Source organism: Oryctolagus cuniculus, chromosome 11 (assembly GCF_964237555.1).
Source record: "Oryctolagus cuniculus chromosome 11, mOryCun1.1, whole genome shotgun sequence".
NCBI lineage: Eukaryota > Metazoa > Chordata > Mammalia > Lagomorpha > Leporidae > Oryctolagus > Oryctolagus cuniculus.
The window spans coordinates 111,354,956-111,376,734 of NC_091442.1; the positions used below are offsets into that span (position 1 = coordinate 111,354,956).

Genomic DNA, 21,779 nt, shown 5'->3' on the forward strand with positions numbered 1-21,779 from the left:
CAGCTGACTCCACGGGCTCTCGGGCTCACCAGGCAGTCCACACGCGGGGCCCCAGGAAGGGGGTGGTGCCATGGGCCTGGGACTCCAGGGCCCTCCCTGAGCAGGCACGTTCCTAGTGGCTGGAGTATTAAGCCATTCCTTCCCCAAGAGGACTGTGGGTGTCCACTGCACACCACCCCTTCTCTCACCCAAGCAGATGCTTCCCCAGTGTTTCTCCAACCCCCTCAGGAGAGGGGACAGCTCTGACCCTGTCCCTGGCTCCTCCTCTCCTCACCTCCAGAGCCAGGCATCCTGCTTGACCTCCCCTGCAGGTAGGTGACAAGGGCCAGTGTCAGCAGGAAGATATGCATAAAACACTGCTTGATTACACAGCAACAACAACAACAAAACTGCCCCCATGAGCTCAAGGTGCTGAGAAAGAGAAAGCAAGTGGCAATGACAAGGGATTTGAAAGCAGCAGCAGAAGGAAGCCAAGGCCCAGGCATTCTCTTCTCCGCTCTGGGCCACAGGCTGCTTCCCCCAGGCTGCTGCTGGCTTATCTATGAGTGAAAGGGGAGCCCCAGCACTGGAGGGAGAAGAGCAGGTTGCATGTCTGCTCCCTCATAAGGCTTGGGCGAATGCTGTCTTTGTTACCGCCATGATTGGGCATGGACGAGGAGAGACTTTTTGGTCCTGGTCAGCCAAGTCCCGGGTGTCATGATGTCAGTCCCATGGCGTGCTGAGGAGGTTTTGCTTAAATTAGCCCAGAGCTAAGAAGGACCCTGAAGTGAGCAGGCAGTGGCAGCGGTGGGCACAGAATTCATTCTCCCTCCGCCGGCGGAAACAGAAATCAACAAGGATACCCTGGGATTTATGAAAATGCTGTGATTTAAAATCATTAAGTGTTATTTCCTCTGCTCAGGATAAGGAGCCAAGGGAAGAGGCATGAGGGATTTAAACACAGAAACATGAGTGCAATTTAACAAAGAAACCAAGAAAACACTGCAATCTCACGACAAAATTCCTCCCTCATTATATTTGTCCAATACAGAGAATTTTTAAAATAATGAAATTGTGAGAACATCAGGGAGAACAGTCCTAAAACAGCCTGAGATTTGTGCTAACTTGTCACTTCTCTCTTGTGTTCACAGCTGAGTTAAAGACACCTGCTGGCCTCGAGGTTTGCCATCAGAAATTCTCATAACCCCTCCGGTAATGACAAGAGCTACCGTAACAGCTAGGGAGAAAGTAAGCAGAGTAGATGGAAAGTCAAACACACACAGTTCCTTAACATGATCAGCCACAGCATCTGATGAGAGCAGAAGCTCTGGGAACATCTTCCAACACTCTATAATCAATACTCATCTCCACTAGCTCCTAGGCTTTCTTCGCAATCAAAGTCTCATTGGAGAAAAAGAGAAAACCAGAGAGAAACACATGTCTCTGCACAGGTACCTCAAGGTCCACTATCTGCCTGGGAAACACACACAGTTGACAGTCACCTGTTGCAGAGGATCCTAAACTGGGTTCCTTCACAAGACCACACGGCGTACTTCTTCATTTCCTACAGAAATGCAAACCGATTCCAGTTTCACTCTTATCCCCTTTCCACGTAGAGCTAAAACGACACTCAGCGTTTGTCATGAGCTGCACCTTCCTGCCGATCTCCTCCTCTGAGCTGCAGTTACCACCATCTCTATTCTCTGCTCGCAGAAGCCTAGGAAGGAGCAGAAAGAGCGGGCTACGGTACCTTTGAACTTGTGGAACACAGCCCACAGCTCGGCGATGTCCGTGGCAAAGGTGATGTCTGTGTCGAGGACGATCACTCTCTCCAGGTTGGCAGGAAGGGTCTTGGTCAGGACGAGCTTCATGAGACCGTAAATTCCGGAGTAATGCTTGTTGGGGATCCAGGACACCTCAGACTGCAGAGGTCAGGCCGGAGGGCGAGTGGAAGAAAGGGGGAAAAAAACATAAAGTAAAAACCACATTAATTTTATGCTTACACATTACAGTGCACAAGACCTGAAGAGTATCCAATAAAAAGTCGCTGAATAAAAGAGTGAAGGTTTTCTTAGAGATTTGTCCATGGAACTGACATTTTAGTGCATGAAGACTTTTGCGAGAGAAGGCATTTGAATCAAAGGAGAGGAAAAATAACAGTTACTAAATAATTATCACATGTAAAGATTCAGGCTGCAAATTTTAAAAAAGTTTTATTATAAAAATTACACAAGTCCACTGGAGAAAAAAGATATGCAAAAGGAAGGTAAAAGAAGAAAAACTGAATCACACTGCATGTATTTTTTTAAAAAGATTTATTTTATTTATTTGAAAGAGTTACAGAGAGAGATAGAGTCAGAGAGAGACTGGTTCACTGGTTCACTCCCCAGATGGCCGCAATGGCCGGAGCTATGCCAATCTGAAGCCAGGAGCCAGGAGCTTCTTCCAGGTCACCCACATGGGTGCAGGGGCCCAAGGACTTGGGCCATCTTCCACTGCTTTCCCAGGCCATAGCAGAGAGCTGGATGGGAAGTGAAGCAGCCAGGACTAGAACCGGCACCCATATGGGATGCTGGTGCTTCAGGCCAGGGCTTTAACCCGCTGAGCCACAGCACCGGCCCCACTGCATGTACTTTCACAATTGGTGCCTAATTGTTCTTAGTTAAGTATGTTTCTTTAAATCATATTTCCTTTCTACATTCTCAAAGATGGCACTGTGGCACAGCGGGTAAAGACATCCCACATGAGTGCCAGTTTGAGTCCCAGCTGCTCCACTTCCAATCCAGCTCCCTGCTAATGTGCCTGGGAAGGCAGTGGAAACCCAAGTGCTTGGGCCCCCGCTACCAGAGTGGAAGACCCAGATGGAGTTCCTGGCTCCTGGCTTTGGCCAGGAGTGAGCCAGCAGGGGGAAGATCTCTCTTTCCTCTCTCTTTCTCCCTCTAGCTCTGTAACTCTGCCTTTCAAATGAACAAATAAATCTTTTAAAAAAATTACTATTTAATGGCACTGTTAAAGCTCACCCTTATCTATTGTTTTCAGCAGTAATCAAACACATCGGGACAGCTGCCTTCACTCTGTTCTTAGGTAAACACACAAGGGGACCCTGGTCAGAATCTCAGGAGCACTCTTCAACCACCAGCCACAGAGGATCCACACACAGGCACGAAATTGAAGAACCTTTTGGGTGCTGCTGTGGTAATCCACATGGGACACACAGAGACCAGCCCTGCCCCAGGGTGAGCAAGGCTGGCAGCAAGGCACAGAGCTTGGTGCCACTCTGTAACCAAAGGTCAGGTTGACAATACTGCGTAACACCCACATGTCCACAGCTTTCCCAAGTGCAAGATCAGTTACGGGGGTCAGGAAGGGCAGAGGCCCATCTGAGCTACACTGGGGAGCTCCCACAGGAGCCAGTGCATAGCCCTTGTGTCCAAGAGATGGTCAATAGTTCTAGAAGCCTTCCATGAGGAATATGGCCAGTTGGTCAGGACAGGACTCCAAACAACATTCGTCACCCTAGCCCTTCAACTCCATTTTGAGGTCATGGTTCTTTAAAAAAAAAACAAAAAAACTCATTTTAAAAAATGAAACAAAAAATTAAATTTGAAGCCCTAAGATGGTCATCAGCAAGTTATAAAATAAATGCAAGCCATCCAAATGCTCCCAAACTGAACCGTTAGCTAAAACACGATGTACTTTCATCTCATGGAATTCTGTGCAATGGCTGAAAACAATGCAGATTAAGATGCAATAAAAAGAAATCTGCACACGATGTTGAAAAAAGGCAAGTTCTAAAATTGCTGCTTTTGCTTATAACCGTTATGAGGACAATCAAACAACATGAAAACACATCCATACACTCCTTCCAGCACTCCCCCCTCCCTCGTACCGCTCTCTCTCCCTAACTCCGCTTTTCAAATAAATACATTTTAAGGAAAAAAAGGGTGGGCTGGCATTGTGATATAGCAGGTTAAGCCAGTATCCCGGTTAGAAGTCGGCAGCTCTACTTCCAATCCAGCTCCCCTGTAATGTGTGTGGAAAAGTTGCAGAAGATAAGCCAAGTACTTGAGTCCCTGCCACCACGTGGGAAACCCAGATGGAGCTCCAGGATCCTGGCTTTGGCCTGGACCGGCCCCAGAACTGTTGCTATTTGGGGAGTGAACTGGTGGATGGAAGATGGATCTCTCTCTCTCTCTCTCTCCCTCTCTCTCTCTCTCTCTCCCTCTCCCTCTCTCTCTGCCTTTCACATAAGTAAACCAAGACATCCACACAAATATATGAAGAGAAAGGAGAAACCAAAGCAAGACATAAAATCATGATGGTGACTGCGTGGGGATGATGACTCTGTCTAAATACACAAACGTTTGTATACCGACACGCACTTAAATAAGCTATACTTTGCAACTCATCCAAATGAGCAGTGACTAGGGCTGGGAAGTTAAGCCCTGTGTTCTTTTTACACGTAATCGTGGGTCGGTGATGGTGGGCAAACAAGGCTCGAAGAAAGGACTTTCCATGACGCATCCACCTCTCAAACCCACGCCACACAATGCTTTTGTCTTCCTAGTTCACTTCAGGGCATCGTTTTAACTGCTTCTCAGTTATTCACTGGTCTTTTACTGAAATAAGTACACTGAGATAAGAAGAAAGGAAACACACCGATGGGAAAGGAATCACCAACCGGTCCCCTGGCAGTGTACAAGATGGAAGAAGAGGCTGGAGTTCAAATCTGGACTCCAGCCCTGCACACAGTGTTCGGTCTCTAAGCCTCTGTTCCTTTACCCGGAAGATGGAGAGGAAGCCCACACCACACGTGATGTGAACATGAAGAAGACTGAAGGAGGCAAGTGCCTAGCACCTGAGAGTCACCCAGCAAACATCAGCCCCCACCCTTCTCCCTGACTCCCCTGCCTCTCTCCAACTACTGCCACCTCCTTAATTGTTTCACCTTGAAGGTAAGGGGCTCTGGCACATAGCAGATCACAAACCTTTGGGTTCTAGAGTTGGACACAACTGGATTCAGATTCCAGGATCATCACCTAATCCCACGTCACCTTGGAAACCTTGCTGGGATATCCTGAGCTTCTGCCACTAAAACACAGGGCATTCCTTCCAAGTGCTTACCTCACTGTAATCAGGCAGAGGGTGAGCAGAAACAGCACTCTGACCCAGGCAGCTGGCAGACAACTTAGCAATAAAAGGAGCAGGGAGCCCTGGCTGAAGTGTGTGCAGAACTGGGGGCACTAACAAGGGATGCACAGTACTTGGGGAAGGAAATTCTGGGGGGGGTGGGGGCAGGGAGTTGGGTGCCACCACTCCCAGGCTTGAAAGACCAAGGTCAGCAGTTGCTGGAATCCAGAAAAGTGGGTTGCCCGAGGAAGGCCACCTGGCAGGAGCAGTGACTTTCAGCACAGGAATATGGGCAATCCATGGAAATCTACTGGATGGGAACAGGGAGAAGTCTCCCAGCCTCTCTCCTCCCCCACTGCTTCCTGAGCTCCTGGTAGGACGCCCCTCTTTCCAGTCCAAATGGAAGCCAGATGGATGCAACCTTCACGCATCAGCCTCCTGGGAGACAAAGAAGTAGGGAAGGGAGAGAGGGAATCAGGAGGAGCAAACCTAACACAACCAGCACAGCCACACGGTGCACACTAAGGCAGACACCAAAGTGCAATGGCAAGATCAAAGCACACGCCTTACAGGTATTAGGTGCAAAGCACACTTCTGGAATGGATGAGTGGGTGGGTGGATGGATGGATGGACACAGGCAGCCAAGGGATCTGTCTATAATCCCACAGCAAGTAAGAATCCACCAGGGGAAGGTTTGAGTTCTTTCCCCAAATCATATTATCCTTGTTCTGGAGTTGGCTTTCTGATTAGCCATCACCTTGCAACCCAGGGACCCACGAGTCCCTCCCTCCAGCGTACTGCAGGCAACCCTTCCTCACCAAAGTCCTGGCCTGGGCAACTGGGCTCCGTTCCTTCTCTCCCCTAAGAATCTGCCTGAACTGGAGCCTGGCAGTCAGCTGTCCACACTGCAGAGCAGGGCTACCGAATCAGACCTTTGATTAACTTACTCATCTATTTTGGTCACCATCAAAGCAGGAGACCTGGGTGAAGACTGAACGCCAGAGTGTTGGGTTAAGCCATCTAATTAGATGGCCTTGACTCTCAGCTTTATTTTTAACACACATGCGAGGCTCTCAGATGCATCGCCGAACAGTAAGGCTACAGGAATAAATTAATCTCAACATGAGCCTGTGCCGGAACGTCGCCCCAAGTCCCCAACTTAATACATAATCAATTAAGTCCAAGCGTTCAATTAGAGGTACAGGAAGCATTTGAATGAGCTTGTGTTCAGAATGAGAGCCCCAGGAAAGGCCAGATAACTACGGAATCTTGTGTGTGTGGGGGGGGGGGTGGGGGGTGAGCTTATACATCCTCTTAGGACCAGCACAGTTTCCCACAATCTCTTCCCCGCCTCCCATGCATTCTCCTTGGTCTTCAATTCTCAACCAAGAGATCCCTGTCTCCCAGGCACCACCGCCCCACTGGGGCAGGGCTCCCAAGCAAACTATTTTTTTCCTTCTTGCACAACAAATATCAATCAAGCTGTGTTTAATTTTCTATGCCTCTCTCTTGCTCTTTACTGGAATTCCTTGAGGCAGGGACGATGTCTTTTTCGTTGCGGTAAATATTCAACATAATCATCCCTCAAAAACAGCCTGATGGATCAGCGTGACCATGGAATTAGTCAGGCCTGGGATCGATTCTGCCTGTCACACGTTCCTCAGCCAGGAGCACAAGTGCCCACAGCTGCTGAAGCGCAGCACCGTGGCAGAGCCATAGAGTTAGAACTAATTGCACTTCTGCCATGTGACCTTGGGCAAGTCATCAATCTGGATGAGCCTTAGTTTTCTCAGCTGCAAAATGGGCACATGCAGCATTTGCTTCTCGACATGGCTGGTAAAATGGTCAAGCATCCGTTCTAGTTCTGGGTGCACAAGGGGTCTCTGCAAAGCCCAGTTTTCTTAACCTGCTGTCCATCCGTCAGCACTAGCAAAGCTTAATTGATTGGGGTTTTGAGCCTTTTTTTTTTGAAAGGCAGATTTAGACAGTGAGAGAGAGAGACAGAGACAGAGAAAAAGGTCTTCCCTCCGTTGGTTCACCCCCCAAACGGCCGCTATGGCCAGCATGCTGTGCTGATCTGAAGCCAGGAGCCAGGTGCTTCCTCCTGGTCTCCCATGCTGGTGCAGGGCCCAAGCACTTGGGCCATCCTCCACTGCCTTCCCGGGCCATAGCAGAGAGCTGGACTGGAAGAGGAGCAATCGGGGACAGAACCTAGCGCCCCAACCAGGACTAGAACCCGGGTTACCGGCACCGCAGGTGGAGGATTAGCCAAGTGAGCCATGGCACCGGTTTTTTTTTTTTTTAATATTTATTTATTCTAATTGAAAGTCAGAGTTACACAGAGGGAAAGAAAGACAGAGAGAGAGAGGTCTTTCATCCACTGGTTCACTCCCCAGATGGCCGCAACACCTGGAGCTGCACCAAGCCAAAGACTCCTCTGGGTCTTCCATGCAGGTGCAGGGGCCCAAGCACTTGGGGCATCCTCCACTGCTTTCCCAGGCCATAGCAGAGAGCTGGATCAGAAGTGGAGCAGCTGAGTCTTCCACCGGCACCCATATGGGAATGCAGGCACTACAGGTGGCGGCTTAACCTGCTACGCCACAGCGCCAGCCCCTAAAATAAATCTTTTAAAAATGAATTTAACATAGGCACAAACTGAAATCTACTGGAAAATGCAAAGCCCATCAGGTAGCTGTCCCAATAGGACAGCAAAGTCTTGGTTTCAGGAAGAGGAAAGGCGGGTGAGGGTTGTCATCCCCGAAACCATTCTGGGCAGTCTCTTCCTGTCGCTTCTGCTAGGACTGATCACACCCCCACTCTGCAGCCAACTTCAGTCCAAGCGGACACGCTACGGTCCAGGGGTCCGTGGAGAGAAGGTCATCTTCAGAGGCATGCTGAAGCAATCCAGAGGGCACCACGCAGCTCTACCCAACAGCGTCCCACCGAGATGACAACACCTGGCTGAGCCGTATCCCACCATGCTCTTCATCATTATGCACATGCCAGGGGCTTGGTGTAATTAAACCCATCATCAAAATGAAAGTTAGGCTTATTTTAATGGACAGACTATTATCCTTGCGATGGCTGTTAATAATTCCAAGCAGCATGGTCTAAGCTTTAATTAGCAAAACTGCAATCATGCCCAAGATCACCACCTAAACGCACTTACACCTAAAGGAGCATCAGCAATCTTGGGTTTTAAGAGTTTTCTGTAAATTAAGAGTTGGGGGTGCTTTTTTGATTTTTTTTAAAAGATGTATTTATTTATTTGAAAGGCGGAGTACCAGGGGTAGGGTGGAGGAAAAGAGACAGAGACAGAGACAGAGATAGCCTGACACAGAGAGATCTTCCACCTGCTGATTCACTCCCAAGGTGGAAGCCATAGCCAGGGCTGAGCAGGGTGAAGACAGCCAAGAGCCAGGTTCTCCATCTGTGGGTCTCCCACAAGGGCAGCAGAGAACCAAACACCTGAGCCATCCTCTGCTGCTTTCCCAGCACACTGGCAGGGAGCTGGGTTGGAAGGGAGCAGCTGGGACATGACCTGGTGCTCATACGGAATGCTGGCATTGTAGGTGGGCAGCAAGTTTAAGCCGCTGCAGGATGTGTTCTTAAGGGGGAACTTCACCTCCCTGAAGCTGCCAGTTACGTGGCAGACCCCACTGGGAGCGTCTAGAAAGAGCCATAAGCATTCTAGGGTCTGTCCCTCCGATGCTGGGTGGCCCAGGGAAGACGCGCTCAGAAAACCTGAGCAGAGAAGTGAGCGAGCTGAGCTGCAGGCAGAGGGTGGCACTGTGAACACAGGGTGAAGGGGCTCACACTCGGCGGGGAAGACTGGCGAAGAGGGCCGGTGTGCCGGGACACCAGGCCCTTGTGTCCCAGAAACGGTGGCTTCACGAGACACTGAGATGCCCAGGAGTGACAATGACAGAAAACACCAGCATTTTCTAGATGTCAGGCACAGTGGGAAGGGTGACCTATCTGGGCCACACTGCCTGTGACATCGACATATGTGGAAGTGCTGGTTTGAGTCCTCACTTCTGATCCAGCTTCCTGGAAGGCAGCAGAAGATGGACCACGTCCTTGGACGATGGACCACGTCCTTGGAAGATGGACCACGTCCTTGGACGATGGACCACGTCCTTGGAAGATGGACCACGTCCTTGGACGATGGACCACATCCTTGGAAGATGGACCAAGTCCTTGGAAGATGGACCACGTCCTTGGAAGATGGACCACATCCTTGGAAGATGGACCAAGTCCTTGGACTATGGACCATGTCCTTGGATGATGGACCACGTCCTTGGATGATGGACCATGTCCTTGGACCTCTGCCACCCACATGGGAGACAGGGATAGAGCTCCTGACTCCTGACTTCAGCCTGGTCCAGCCCCAGCTCTATGGCCACTTGGGGAGTTGTATCAGTGGATGGAAGATCTCTCTTTCTCTCTCTCTCTCTCCGTCACCATGCCTTTCAAATAAATAAATACTCTTCCAAGAGTGGGCTACCGTCATCCTGGACCCTCCAGCCCGGGGTATGAAGACTGAGTCCTTTTGCTCATAGCTACTCTCAGCCCCCAGCCCTAGCGACTCTGTTCTGGAACATTCAAAGTCTCTCTCTCCTCCTCCTCCTTTCAGGAGGCCTAGACCTATTCCAACGGGGTTTTTGGCAGCCTCCACTACTGTTAGGTCAGCACCAAGCCCCTGCTCCACCAAGACAAATTTTCATTCACCAAGAAGCAGTTTTTTCAAGGAAACTAGGTATGAAAGCCCTAGAATTGGGCATTCCTGTCTTCTATATCTCTTTGACCCTTAATTTTCTCATCTGTAAGATAGGGATAACAGCGACATACCCCAATTCCTTCCCAGGGAGTTACTCTGTTTGTTGTGGGTAAGCTCACCTCCAGCACACTGGAAATATTTATGGCTCAAAATTCTCATTCATATCAACCTTTTTCTGTGGATCACAAATCATCTTGACACACTTTTAAAAATTAAAAGAAAAAAAAGGAAGTCATTGTAGTTACAGAATGTTTGAAGACTCATTTGCCTGTCATGGTGTTGCTGGGTGGTTGCCTTGGCAACCCACGTGTGCATTCAGAGTGGATCTGCAGAAGGATGGAGGGTGCGGAGTCAGGTGGGGCGGGCCCTGGGCTCAGGAACCTGACTGGGGGGATTCCAGTCCCAACCCCACCATGGCCAGAAAGGCAAGTTCACTCCTCTTAGCCTCCATCTCCTCAGCCATACAACAGCAAAAAATATATACACACATCACAAGAGATCTGGCTTAGAATAGCACTCAGAGAGGAAGGGCAACCAACGCGTCTGGCACAGTGCTTGCCAGGTGGTAAGGGTCCCAGAACGGCTTTTAAAACGGTTACCACCATACACTCTGGAGACCGACTGCACAGGCTGAAATCACTGCACTCCCTTGACTGGGGCGCCCTGAGCAAGCAGTTCAACCTCGACGTGCCTCACTTTTTTCATCTATAAAATGGGGATCCTTCAGCACTCATGTCATAGGACTGTGAGAACCATACTGCTATTTATCAGCTTTGCTATTGCTGCTAATTGTTAAGGTTACCCGCAACGTTTGGAGCAACAGAAATAGTTCCCATTTGGGAGACAAAGCCTCTGCATTTGTAGTCACTCTTGCCTGCAAAAGAAGTGCCAGGTTAGCTCAGCTGAGATCATTTAAATATGCATTTATGGAAGGTTGGTACCTAAGGAGGGGAGTGTGGGCAGGGGCAGGGGCAGGGGCTGTGACGAGCGAAACGTGGTTGATGCTTTTAAGGAGCGTATGGCCTGGTGGACACCTTCCTCACTGCCACTCAACACGTCGCTTCAGGACGTAACAGCTGCAGACGTTTGCACAGCACTGGGCCCAAACTCACACGGACATGTAAACTCCAAAGTCCTACGGAATTGATTAGTGGGTGGATGGATTGAGAATAGGAATTAACCTGCTTACGGTGTCTAAAGGTGGGGCCTTGGAAAGGGACTGGAATAGGCTGCAGGGTGTAGTCCCATGACCAAGTCATGGTGGCTTTATAAAGACAGACGCATGGATGTGGACACAGAGCGAGCTCCCTGTGTCTCTCTGCCTCCCAGCTCACCCTATGATCCTCCACACACACATTCCACCATTCACTGCCCTCGTCAGACACAAGAAGTTAGGGGCTGCCAGCTCTTGGGCTGTGAACTCCCAAAACTAGACTGCAACAAATCCTCCTTTCTAAGAAGCACCCTTCTGGCATTTCAGGTAAAGGAACGAGAAGCTGCCAATCACTCCCTCACAGGGTGTGTGTGTCGGCAACGTGGGGCACACTGGCCAACCGGCTCTGACTCTGCGTTTCTCCAGAAGCTGCGGGCCAGAAGTAGGCGGGGTCTGTAGTCCTCAGAATCCTCGCATCGGGTATGGAGTTCACTTGTGAGACGGCTCCCTCCTTCATGCCTGACAGCTAACGCTGGCTGTCAGCAGGAAGCCTCGGTTCCTGGCCATGTGAGCCAGCCACCCCAGAGGACTCCTTGGGGGCTCTTACAACCTGGCAGCTGGCTTCCCCTAGAGGGAGTCAGTCTCTCAAGAGTGCAAAGGGGAAGCTGGGTTGTCTGCTAGGACTTGGCCTTGGAAGTCAGGTGGTACCATTCCTGCAGCGTCTTAATGGCTGCATAGGACGGCCTGTGCAACCGGAGCAGGGATTAGACTTGGGAATGATTAGCAGGTGACTTCGGGGGCCCCATGTGGAACTGAACTGAGAGACCACCTTCGCCAAACACATCACTCTGGGATGACAAAGGCACAGTGAACCGAGGGAGGTATGACCCTGGATCTACAAACACCTCCCCCTCCTCTCAGCGGCACAGAACCCCTTCCTCTCCCACGGCCAGCAAGAAGGATCCTCAACTTCGCTTTGCGAAGCTTGAGGGGACTGGTCACTGGAGCATTTACAGATTGCCTGAGCCATCCCTCGGTAATTTATGTTATGAAATGGAGTACTTCAAGCTCTGGGAGTTCTGATTTGTGAACTGGACTGTTACAGTGGTTTAATTTCCTGAAATACAGCTGCCGTCTTAACTAATAGATTTTCCAATGCACTGAGGAGAAAACTGCATTAGCTCCTGCACAGACTGGACTTAATATTTTTAGAAGCTGCAGTTCTTATTACTGTGCACAGTATGTATTTGTGAATGTACACTTAGCACAGTCTCTGACACACGGAGGCACTCAGAATGGTGCTGAAACAAGACACTGACACAAACAACACTTCTAACAACTGTGCCTCCTGATGGGGTGTACTGATGAAACTGATTCATTCACTCGCTGCTCATTCAATCATTCATTCACTCCACAAACATTCAGGAACTTCTAAGTTCGAGGCCTGGTGGAAGCTGACTGCTTTAAGGGAAGAGCATATTCAGGGGAAAATGACAAAAGACGTCAAGAAGCTCTTCTCACAGGGTTCAGCACAGGGGTTTGTCTCGTTGGTGGGTGGGGACAGGCAGGGAAAGCCAAGGATGGGACGGTGGCAATCCTGACGGCTTTGGTGAAACTCTGCCAGCTCTGAGTTAGACATCATGGTGTTTCACCAGCATATGCCACAGCCTATCTCTCTGCAGTTCTTACACACGTGTACACCACGTGTGTGCTATCTACAAGGGTATCACAGGTGACCTACAGAGAGGATAAGCTGGTTAGCATGACCCCTAACTCTGACTCCTGGACCAATGGAGTCTAACAATAGGTCTTCCAAAAATTCATGAAAATGCATATTAAGGGAAAATACACATGAATTTCAAAAATTTTCTGCACCAAAATAAACATATCCTTTCATTCCATTGCCTATAACTCTTTGGAAACCTTGTAGATAACATGTGTATTCATATGATGTATATTTTTTTCTTTTTCTTTCTTTTTTTTTTTTTTACAGGCAGAGTGGACAGTGAGAGAGAGAGAGAGAGAGACAGAGACAGAGAGAAAGGTCTTCCTTTTCTGTTGGTTCACCCTCCAATGGCCACTGCGGCTGGCGCACCATGCCGATCCTAAGCCAGGAGCCAGGCGCTTCTTCTGGTCTCCCATGCGGGTGCAGGGCCCAAGCACTTGGGCCATCCTCCACTGAACTCCCGGGCTACAGCAGAGAGCTGGACTGGAAGAGGGGCAACTGAGACAGAATCCGGAGCCCCGACCAGGACTAGAACCCGGTGTGCCAGCGCCACAGGCGGAGGATTAGCCTATTGAGCCACGGCGCCGGCCAGGATGTTTATTTAAAAATCATATTTAATTCCTGTTCAAAGTGCTAAGAATAGGGGCTGGCATTGTGGCATAACCAGTAAAGCCAGTGCCGGGATCCCATATGGGCTCTGGTTCTAGTCCCAGTTGCTCTACTTCCAGTCCAGTTCCCTGCTCATGCGCCTGGGAAAGCAATGGAGGATGGCCCATGTGCTAGGATTCCTGTACCCATGTGGGAGACCAGGAAGAGGCTTGGCTTCTGGCTTGGCCTGGCCTAGCCCTGGCTGTTTTGGGGAGTGAACCAGTGAATGAAAGATCTCTCTTTCTCTAACTTTGTCTTTCAAATAAATAAAATATTTTTTTTAAAAAAAACAACAAAGTGCTAAGAATAAAGATAACTGCTCTGCTATTCAGTGCATGGGGAAACCGTGGGGCTGTTGTTTTCTCGTTACTATGAATTTACTGTAGGCATTCACAACAGGGGCATAAGTTGGTTCTTGTAGGGTAAACAAAAAAATCTCAAGTAGTCCAACATAAGTTCCGAAGTATCCAATTTGATATTAGAATCTTATGGCAAGAGGTTAATTAGGGAAAAGAAAACCTACAATGGCTTGTGGGAATGTAATAATTTTTTAAAAGGGGGTGAGAAATCCGTGCTCCCCAAGATCATACTACACCAGTATACAAGACAGAGAGGCACGCTAAAGCACCCAAATGCACCCCAAACCTGGCTCCAGAAAGCAGCATCTGCCGAGCCCAGCAGTCCTCCCTGCCTTCCGGAATGCGATCCGAGAAGAGAGGAGCCAGAAGCCACACTGCTCTGTTCTCGGGTTCCTCTGGAGGTTTGGGGTGAGGTTTGTCCCCTCACTTGCACCCCATCCTCTCTCACCCTCCGCTTCCCCAGGGAACCAGCTGAAGGGCAGCTACAAAGGCCACAGTTAGGCAGGTCCCATCCCGTTCTGCATTGACGAGGGGCTTTAGTTTCCAATTTCAGAGGGCTTTGCAGCCCTTCACAGGTGAAGCCCTCGCCTGGGACCGTCTGCTCCCAGCTTCAGCGATCCACTTGTGCGCAACTTTAATTCTAACCACACGGGAGGCAACTCGCAAACACCTAATGGAGGCTAAGGAGGACGGACAAGAGGCGCCACACCATTAACTTCCAGTTGGTTGGAACACTGCTTTCTTTCACCAGTCACAGAAGGCAAAACTCTCTCGGTGCAGTGAAAAGATACAAATATCTGTAACAGTCTGAATTTCCTTTGGCAAGCAACCAAAGTGACACTGCTCAGCGGTCACCTCTCCAAACCTGACGCCATCACTCAGCTCTTGTAATACATCTCACAAACATTAACCGAAGGTCTTATTATAATTGCAAATATTTCAACCTTGACCTTGAAGCCTTGCTTCTGAGGATTCAGACTGTGGTTATATTGACATTCACCCACCAACAATAGGTTCTTACTCTTTGTATGATGGTTGTCAAGGAAACAAGATATTGAGGATAGCTGTCTAACCTGGCTGGATTTAGAATTTATCATACATGAGGATTTGGAAAGGAAAAGAGTGTTACCATTAGAAAGTATTATAGAAGAGGGGACATAGAACAACATCATTCCATTACCTCTTTCCTTCCGCTAGCGCATTTGGTTACTGATCAAAGGAATTCCTAATGCCCTAAATCACTCTTTAAAAAAAAATCACCAAATTCTAAAAGGGGCTCATTTTTTCAAACATTCATTGTGTGTGCCCAATCTGTACCAGACACAAAGGAAAGAGCAGCAAATGTGGAATAGTCTTGTTTCTTAGGAGATCACAGTTAAAAGAGAGAGAAAATTATTATATTTATGATGACAGCATCACATTGTTGAATGCTTGCTATGTCACAGACACTATACTAATTTACAAATACTACCTTTTAATTCACACAATAACCCAATATAGTGACATCAAGAAAATTATACAGGTATAAAGAATTCTAGGAGCTGGGATGGAACATCAGATTTGCCTCATTCCGAAAGTCTTAATCATTTGGAAAACTGGTTCAATCAAGAAATTTAAATGATCGTTAGGCAGTGAAAGGTATATAAAAATTCTTACTATTAATCTTGGGATGGGGCAACCAACTGTAGCTGGAAAAGGAAATTAACATCAGAAAAAGATGAAGGCGACTCTGCCTGGCGCTCACAGCGTTAGCCTGAATGGACACTCCATAGTCGTTATAGTCAGTACAGCCACCAGAGAGCCACAGACCTTCTCAGTACAAATGATGTTCCAATCTCTATTGGACCACAACGTTCTATCCAGAGACTGTTAACACCAAAATGAAAAACACATGTCCAGATCCAAGAGGATTGTTACAATGGCCTTTTTTTTTTCAAAAAAATTATTTATTTGAAAAGAAGAATGAGACAGAGAGTGAGACAGAGACAGAGGAGCCTGACTCCATCCGGGTCCCCCAAAGGGTTGGCAGGGGCCCAACTGCTGAAGCCATCACCCACTGGCTCCCGGGCGAATTAGCAGGAACTGTAGCAGAAGAGGACCAACAGCTCGGACTCCAGATGGTGTTCTGCTATGGGAGATCAGCATCACGGGTACTGACGACCACTGCGCCCAAACACCAGCCCCACAATGTATTCTTAACTTCTGTTCTTTACCAGCTGAGGAGTGTGCCACAGGAAAAAAAATCTCAGCTTCTGATGCTCACCCTTAGGAAAACAATGGTCACCATGTGAACTCTGCTATCAGGAGCCCAGAGCAGAAACCAGCTGGCGCCTGGGTGTCCTACCGCAGGACACGGATGAAAACCAGGTGGGGCCACCGACCCACACGGGCTGTGCACAGGAATTGCTGGGGCCCACATTTGGGCCTCCGTCAGGAAAACTAGATTAGGGTATTCAGTGGGGTGACATGACACTGCTGCTTGTTTGGGCTGAACATTGCAAGTGATGCTAATGTGAAGTTGAGGGTAGCTCCAAATGCCACTTTTGGGTGTTATTTTATGTTACCAACACCTACTGAGTGATTCTTATGTGCCAGCAAGCCTGAGCTGCACACCAGCTGGGGAAACTCAACAGTCACCCAGTCTAACTTACACCTGGGGAAAATCAAGACCATACTGGGCCGGCGCCGCGGCTCACTAGGCTAATCCTCCGCCTTGTGGCGCCGGCACAACGGGTTCTAGTCCTGGTCGGAGCGCCGGATTCTGTCCCGGTTGCCCCTCTTCCAGGCCAGCTCTCTGCTATGGCCCGGGAGTGCAGTGGAGGATGGCCCAAGTGCTTGGGCCCTGCACCCCATGGGAGACCAGGAGAAGCACCTGGCTCCTGCCTTCGATCAGCGCGGTGCGCCGGCCGCAGCGCGCCGGCCGCGGCGGCCATTGGAGGGTGAATCAATGGCAAAGGAAGACCTTTCTCTCTGTCTCTCTCTCTCTCTCTCACTGTCCACCCTGCCTGTCAAATAAATAAATAAAAAAAACACCAAACCAAAAAAAAAACATACTGATGGCATAGCTCTGCAACTCTAAGTTATTTTTTTCTGTGTGTATGGTCTGCAGACATCATGGAATTCCTATCTTCATACATGGAGTCAATCAGTCTTGGATCAAAATTATTTGGAAGAAATACTGCATTTATATTGAGCATGTACAAACTTACCCCTAATTAATATGGTATAACCACTTTTCTTTTTTATGAAAATTAACCATTTTTAATAGAAAACTTTTATTTAATAAATACAAATTTCTAAAGTACAACTTTTGGATTATAGCAGTTCTTCCCACCATAACCACCTGCCCACCCGCAAACCATCCCATCTCCTATTCCCTCTCCCGTCCCATTCTTCATTAAGATTCATTTTCAACTATCTTTATATACAGAAGATCAACTCTACACTAAGTAAAGATTTTAACAGTTTGCACCCACACAGACACACAAAGAATAAAAATACTGTTTGAAGACTAGTTTTACCTTTACTTCTCATATTACAACACATTAAGGACAGAGGTCCTACATGGGGAGCACGTGCACAGTGACTCCTGTTGTTAACAACTGACACCTTATTGATGACATCAGTAATCACCTGAGGCTCTTGTCATGAGCTGCCAAGGCTATGGAAGCCTCTTGAGTTCACAAACTCCAACCTTATTTAGACAAGGCAGTAATCAAAGTGGAAGTTTTCTCTTCAGGGAAAGGTACCTCCTCCTTTGATGGCCCGTTCTTTCCGCTGGGATCTCTCTCACAGAGATTTTTCATTTAGGTCATTTCTTGCCACAGTGTCTTGGCTTTCCATGCCTAAGAAACTCTCCTGTGCTTTTTAGCCAGATCCAAATGCCTTAAGGGCTGATTCTGAGGCCAGAGTGCTGTTTAGGGCATTTGTCATTCTATGATTCTGCTGTGTATCTCTCTTCTCATGTAATACAATCACTTTCACACAGCATTTTCATTGTATTGTGGGTCCGCAGGTGGATATTTGCAGGTTACATGCAAATACTATGCTACTTTATAAATACTTAAGCACCCATGGTGCCAGGTTTCCTGTCACCAATCCCTGAGGGCACTGATTACAACTGTATATATTTTTATTTATTTATTTATTTATTTATTTATTTATTTTTTGGACAGGCAGAGTGGACAGTGAGAGAGAGAGACAGAGAGAAAGGTCTTCCTTTGCCGTTGGTTCACCCTCCAATGGCCACCACGGCCGGCGCACTGCAGCCGGCGCACCGCCCTGATCCGAAGGCAGGAGCCAGGTGCTTCTCCTGGTCTCCCATGGGGTGCAGAGCCCAAGCACTTGGGCCATCCTCCACTGCACTCCCTGGCCATAGCAGAGAGCTGGCCTGGAAGAGGGGCAACCAGGACAGAATCCAGCGCCCTGACCGGGACTAGAACCTGGTGTGCCGGTGCCGCAAGGCGGAGGACGATTAGCCTGTTGAGCCACGGCTCCAGCACAACTGTATATTTTTAAAATATGTAAGCATCCGTGTGCCAGAAGCAACATGGAATGATGAAATGAGCACTGTCCTCAGAGTTTGAAAACACAAGCTGGGGCTAGAACTGGGCATAGAAGATTACACCTTGGCCAGCAGTGCCAGCATCCCATAATGGACACTGGTTTGAGTCCTAGCTGCTCTGCTTCCAATCCAGCTCCTTACTGGAGTGAGTCTGGGAAAGCAGTGGAAGATGGCCCAAGTGCCTGGGCTCTTGCATCCATGTGGGAGACCCAGAAGAAGCTCCTGGTTCCTGGCTTTGGCCTGGCCCAACCCAGGCCATTGTGGCCATCTGGGGAGTGTACCAGTGGATGGAAGGGTGCTCTTACTCTCTCTCTCAGGCTCTCTCTCTCCTCCTCCTCCTCCTCCTCTCTTTCTCCACCTTTCAAATAAAGTTTTTTTTAAAGGACACACAAGCTAAGGTGAAGTCAGTTCCCTTCTCTGAGTCTTAGGTTCTTACATATGGAACAGAGACACACCACCTGCTTGCTCTGCGAGAAGGAAAACAGGACATGCACAAGGAGTGCCTAGCAGAGGGCCTAGGGGAATCTGCACTCCTGTGTGGGGGTTAATTCTGACTCCAGAAAGCAGGAACATTCTTGATATGACACATGGAACAAAGGCCTGATCCCTGTGAGGGAGCCCAGAGCGCCATTCGGTGACCACATCTGTCAGCTCCTACGAAGTCCCCTCTTGGCTTGCTAATGGCTGGTTTGGGAGGGCAGGGCTTATGTATTAAGTACATATAATGTGAAGTCAGCAAGCATGCCCTGGGACACAATGTACGCTAAGTAAAAAGAGTACGCCGGTAATAACGGGGGAGGAGAGAGGGGAGTTTCCACAGTGCTATTATGCCCGTGAATAAGATGTTGATCATCGCTTGCTATTTTCTCTTCAAACATATTATTTAGCCAGTAGCGAGCAGATTTAAAACCCACTGGGGTTCTTGAATTCAGCCTGACTGAGTGGTTAAATCCAATGAAAACATCCTGGTTAGAAGAGTTTATAGCCAGGGGAGTTGTGTACACACAAGGATCTTTAACAGGTCAGTCTGTGAACACATCTGTCCTGCAAAAACAATACCAAGGACGATGGTGATGACAATAATAGGAATAATGTATGGGCCCTACATTCCAGTTTACAAGGCAATTCTCCACCCTTTGTCTCACTGGGTTCTTGAAATAATTCTGTGAATTATGCAAGTAAGGGGCTTGTAGCTCCATTTTACTTTTGGGAAACTTAAGAACTAAAGATGGCATTGTCCAAAATTGCACAACTGTAAAAGGTAGAGCTAAAATTCATCCCTCGTGACCTTTAGGAAAATCATTATTGTGAGGCTGAGGGCCTCTGACAGCATCACCACCCAGTAGTTTGACCTTGTTACAGGACAGATCTTATTAACAGGCTATGATTTTTTACTATGATTTTCAGAAACAAAGACACTCAGATTTTGATATCTACACGTGCCTTCTCCAAAAGTCAAAGTGGGTGACCTGGTACATGGAATGAAAAGTTGAAGTGTTTCCAAGTTTCAATAAGAAATGATTCAGGCTAGCATAACACGCCTCCATTAGAAATGAAAGAGAAATCTGCCCCCTCCATGGTTCCCAGTGTGGTGACTTACAAATGGAAACTACCTTGGGGTCCACAGACAATGTACCCAGCACTAGCACCATCTTACACTTCACTTGGTTGTAAACAGAGATGCAAACCCGTTAGACTGGTCTCCAGCCTCTCAGTGGTTTGACTTTTCCATCCCATCACCTTCATCGGAATCAAGTTGGCACCTGCCTGGACAGCAGAGCCATCTCCAATTTTGTGAGATCCTAATGCTTGGACAATTTTGCCCCCAGGAGCGTTTGGCAATGTTTGGAGACATCTGTGGTTGTTACAGCTTGCCGGGGGTGGTGGTGGTGGGGGAGGCTGCTGCTGGTATCCAGTGGGCAGCAGCCAGGGCTGCTGTTTAACACCCTCAGACAGCACACTTCCCGCGAGAAAAACCAGCTGGCCCAGAACATCGATGGAGCGCAGGTGCAGGGAGCTGTTCAAGGGAACTACTGCACACTCAGAAAACCCCTTGTGGATGAAGTAGCACAGTCTTGATTGGATCCTGTACCAGGGTACAGGTTTGCCTTAGCCGTGACCTCATGGAGAAGACTGCATGTTCAAGGGAAAACAAATGACCCTCAAAGAGGAAGGAGGGAAAGTCTAAAGGGAAAGTGACAATCCATAACCCCTGGAAAGAAGAAGAGAACTGAATGAACATGAAATAAGAAAAAGAAATTCAGGACAGCAAACATGTCCACTGACTGATATGGGGAGGTGTCTCTCGGCTGGAGACAATGCACTAGCTTTTGTCTGCCCCAAGAGGGGAGGCTACCCTTTGCATAGACCAAAACATATCATCTACCCAGCTGGTTATGCCTCACCCCAAACTCAACTGCACACCAAACCATGGGCTCCAAGCTCCTGGTGATGGTTGACCGGGGCTGCTTAGCACTCCCTAAACACCTGTACCTAAGTCCAGACTGCCTGGCATCTGAGCCACAAGTGTTAATTTCACCAGGTCAAGAGCACGCTCCTGCTTGCCTTACACAAAAGCAAGGGGAATGGAAAGCCCTTCAATTGGCTCACAGCTGCAGGATGTGCCTGGCTGTTGCTCTGCCCAGACACCTTGTTTGTAGGCGACCTCAGGAGTGGGGTGTCTGAGCCCTGGTTGGTCCTGACCATGCAGGTTTGTTTTTTTTTAAGATTTTATTTTATTTATTTGAAAGACAGAGTTAAAGAGAGAGAGGCATAGATAAAGGTCTTCCATCTGCTGGTTCACTTCCCAAATGGCCACAATGGCCAGAGCTGGGCTGATCCAAAGCCAGGAGTCAGGAGCTTCCTCTGGGTCTCCCACATGGGTGCAGGAGCCCAAGGATTTGAGCCATCCTCCCTGCTTTCCTAGGCATATTAGCAGGCAGCTGGATCAGAAGTGCAGCAGCCGGGACTCAAACCAGCACCCATATGGGATGCTGGCGCTTTAACCTGCTAAGCCAGGGCTTTAACCTGCTATGCCACAGCCATGCAGTTCTTACAGGAACAAAACAACACATTAAGTATGAACACTTGCTGGTGTTGGCTGGCTCCAGCCACAAACTTATACTGCCACTCCGCCAGCTCTAAGTGGAGCTCTCGCTCTTCCTATAAAAGTCTGATCCGTCCTCAAGCCTCCATATTCTCACCTCTGTGCACTGAACAGCTTGATGTGGTCTTCTAGGAGCCAGACTCGATCCCTCTCTCCCACTGCCCCAGTCCACCCATCTGACACACCCCACGTGTCCAAACCCCATGAGGTCAGCAGTGGATGTCCATCTGTCCCTCCATGGAGTCACCTGCAGAGCACGATGGGGCGCATGGAGGTGGCTTTTAAGCAAGAACACTCTGTGCCTTCTCTCTGGGAACTGTCATGGGGGTAAAAC

The 21,779-nt window shown here is 48.6% G+C and overlaps 1 protein-coding gene across 5 annotated transcripts in view; it reads right to left on the minus strand.

The window, feature by feature from the left end:
• Positions 1 to 21,779, minus strand: part of LARGE1 (LARGE xylosyl- and glucuronyltransferase 1) — a 565,741-nt gene that overhangs the window by 228,904 nt on the left and 315,058 nt on the right. For all 5 annotated transcript variants that reach the window (XM_051846591.2, XM_051846590.2, XM_051846588.2 and 2 more), the window contains one exon: positions 1,730 to 1,901. In XM_051846591.2, the coding sequence (XP_051702551.1) occupies positions 1,730 to 1,901 (172 nt within the window). The remainder of the gene's footprint in view (positions 1 to 1,729; positions 1,902 to 21,779) is intronic.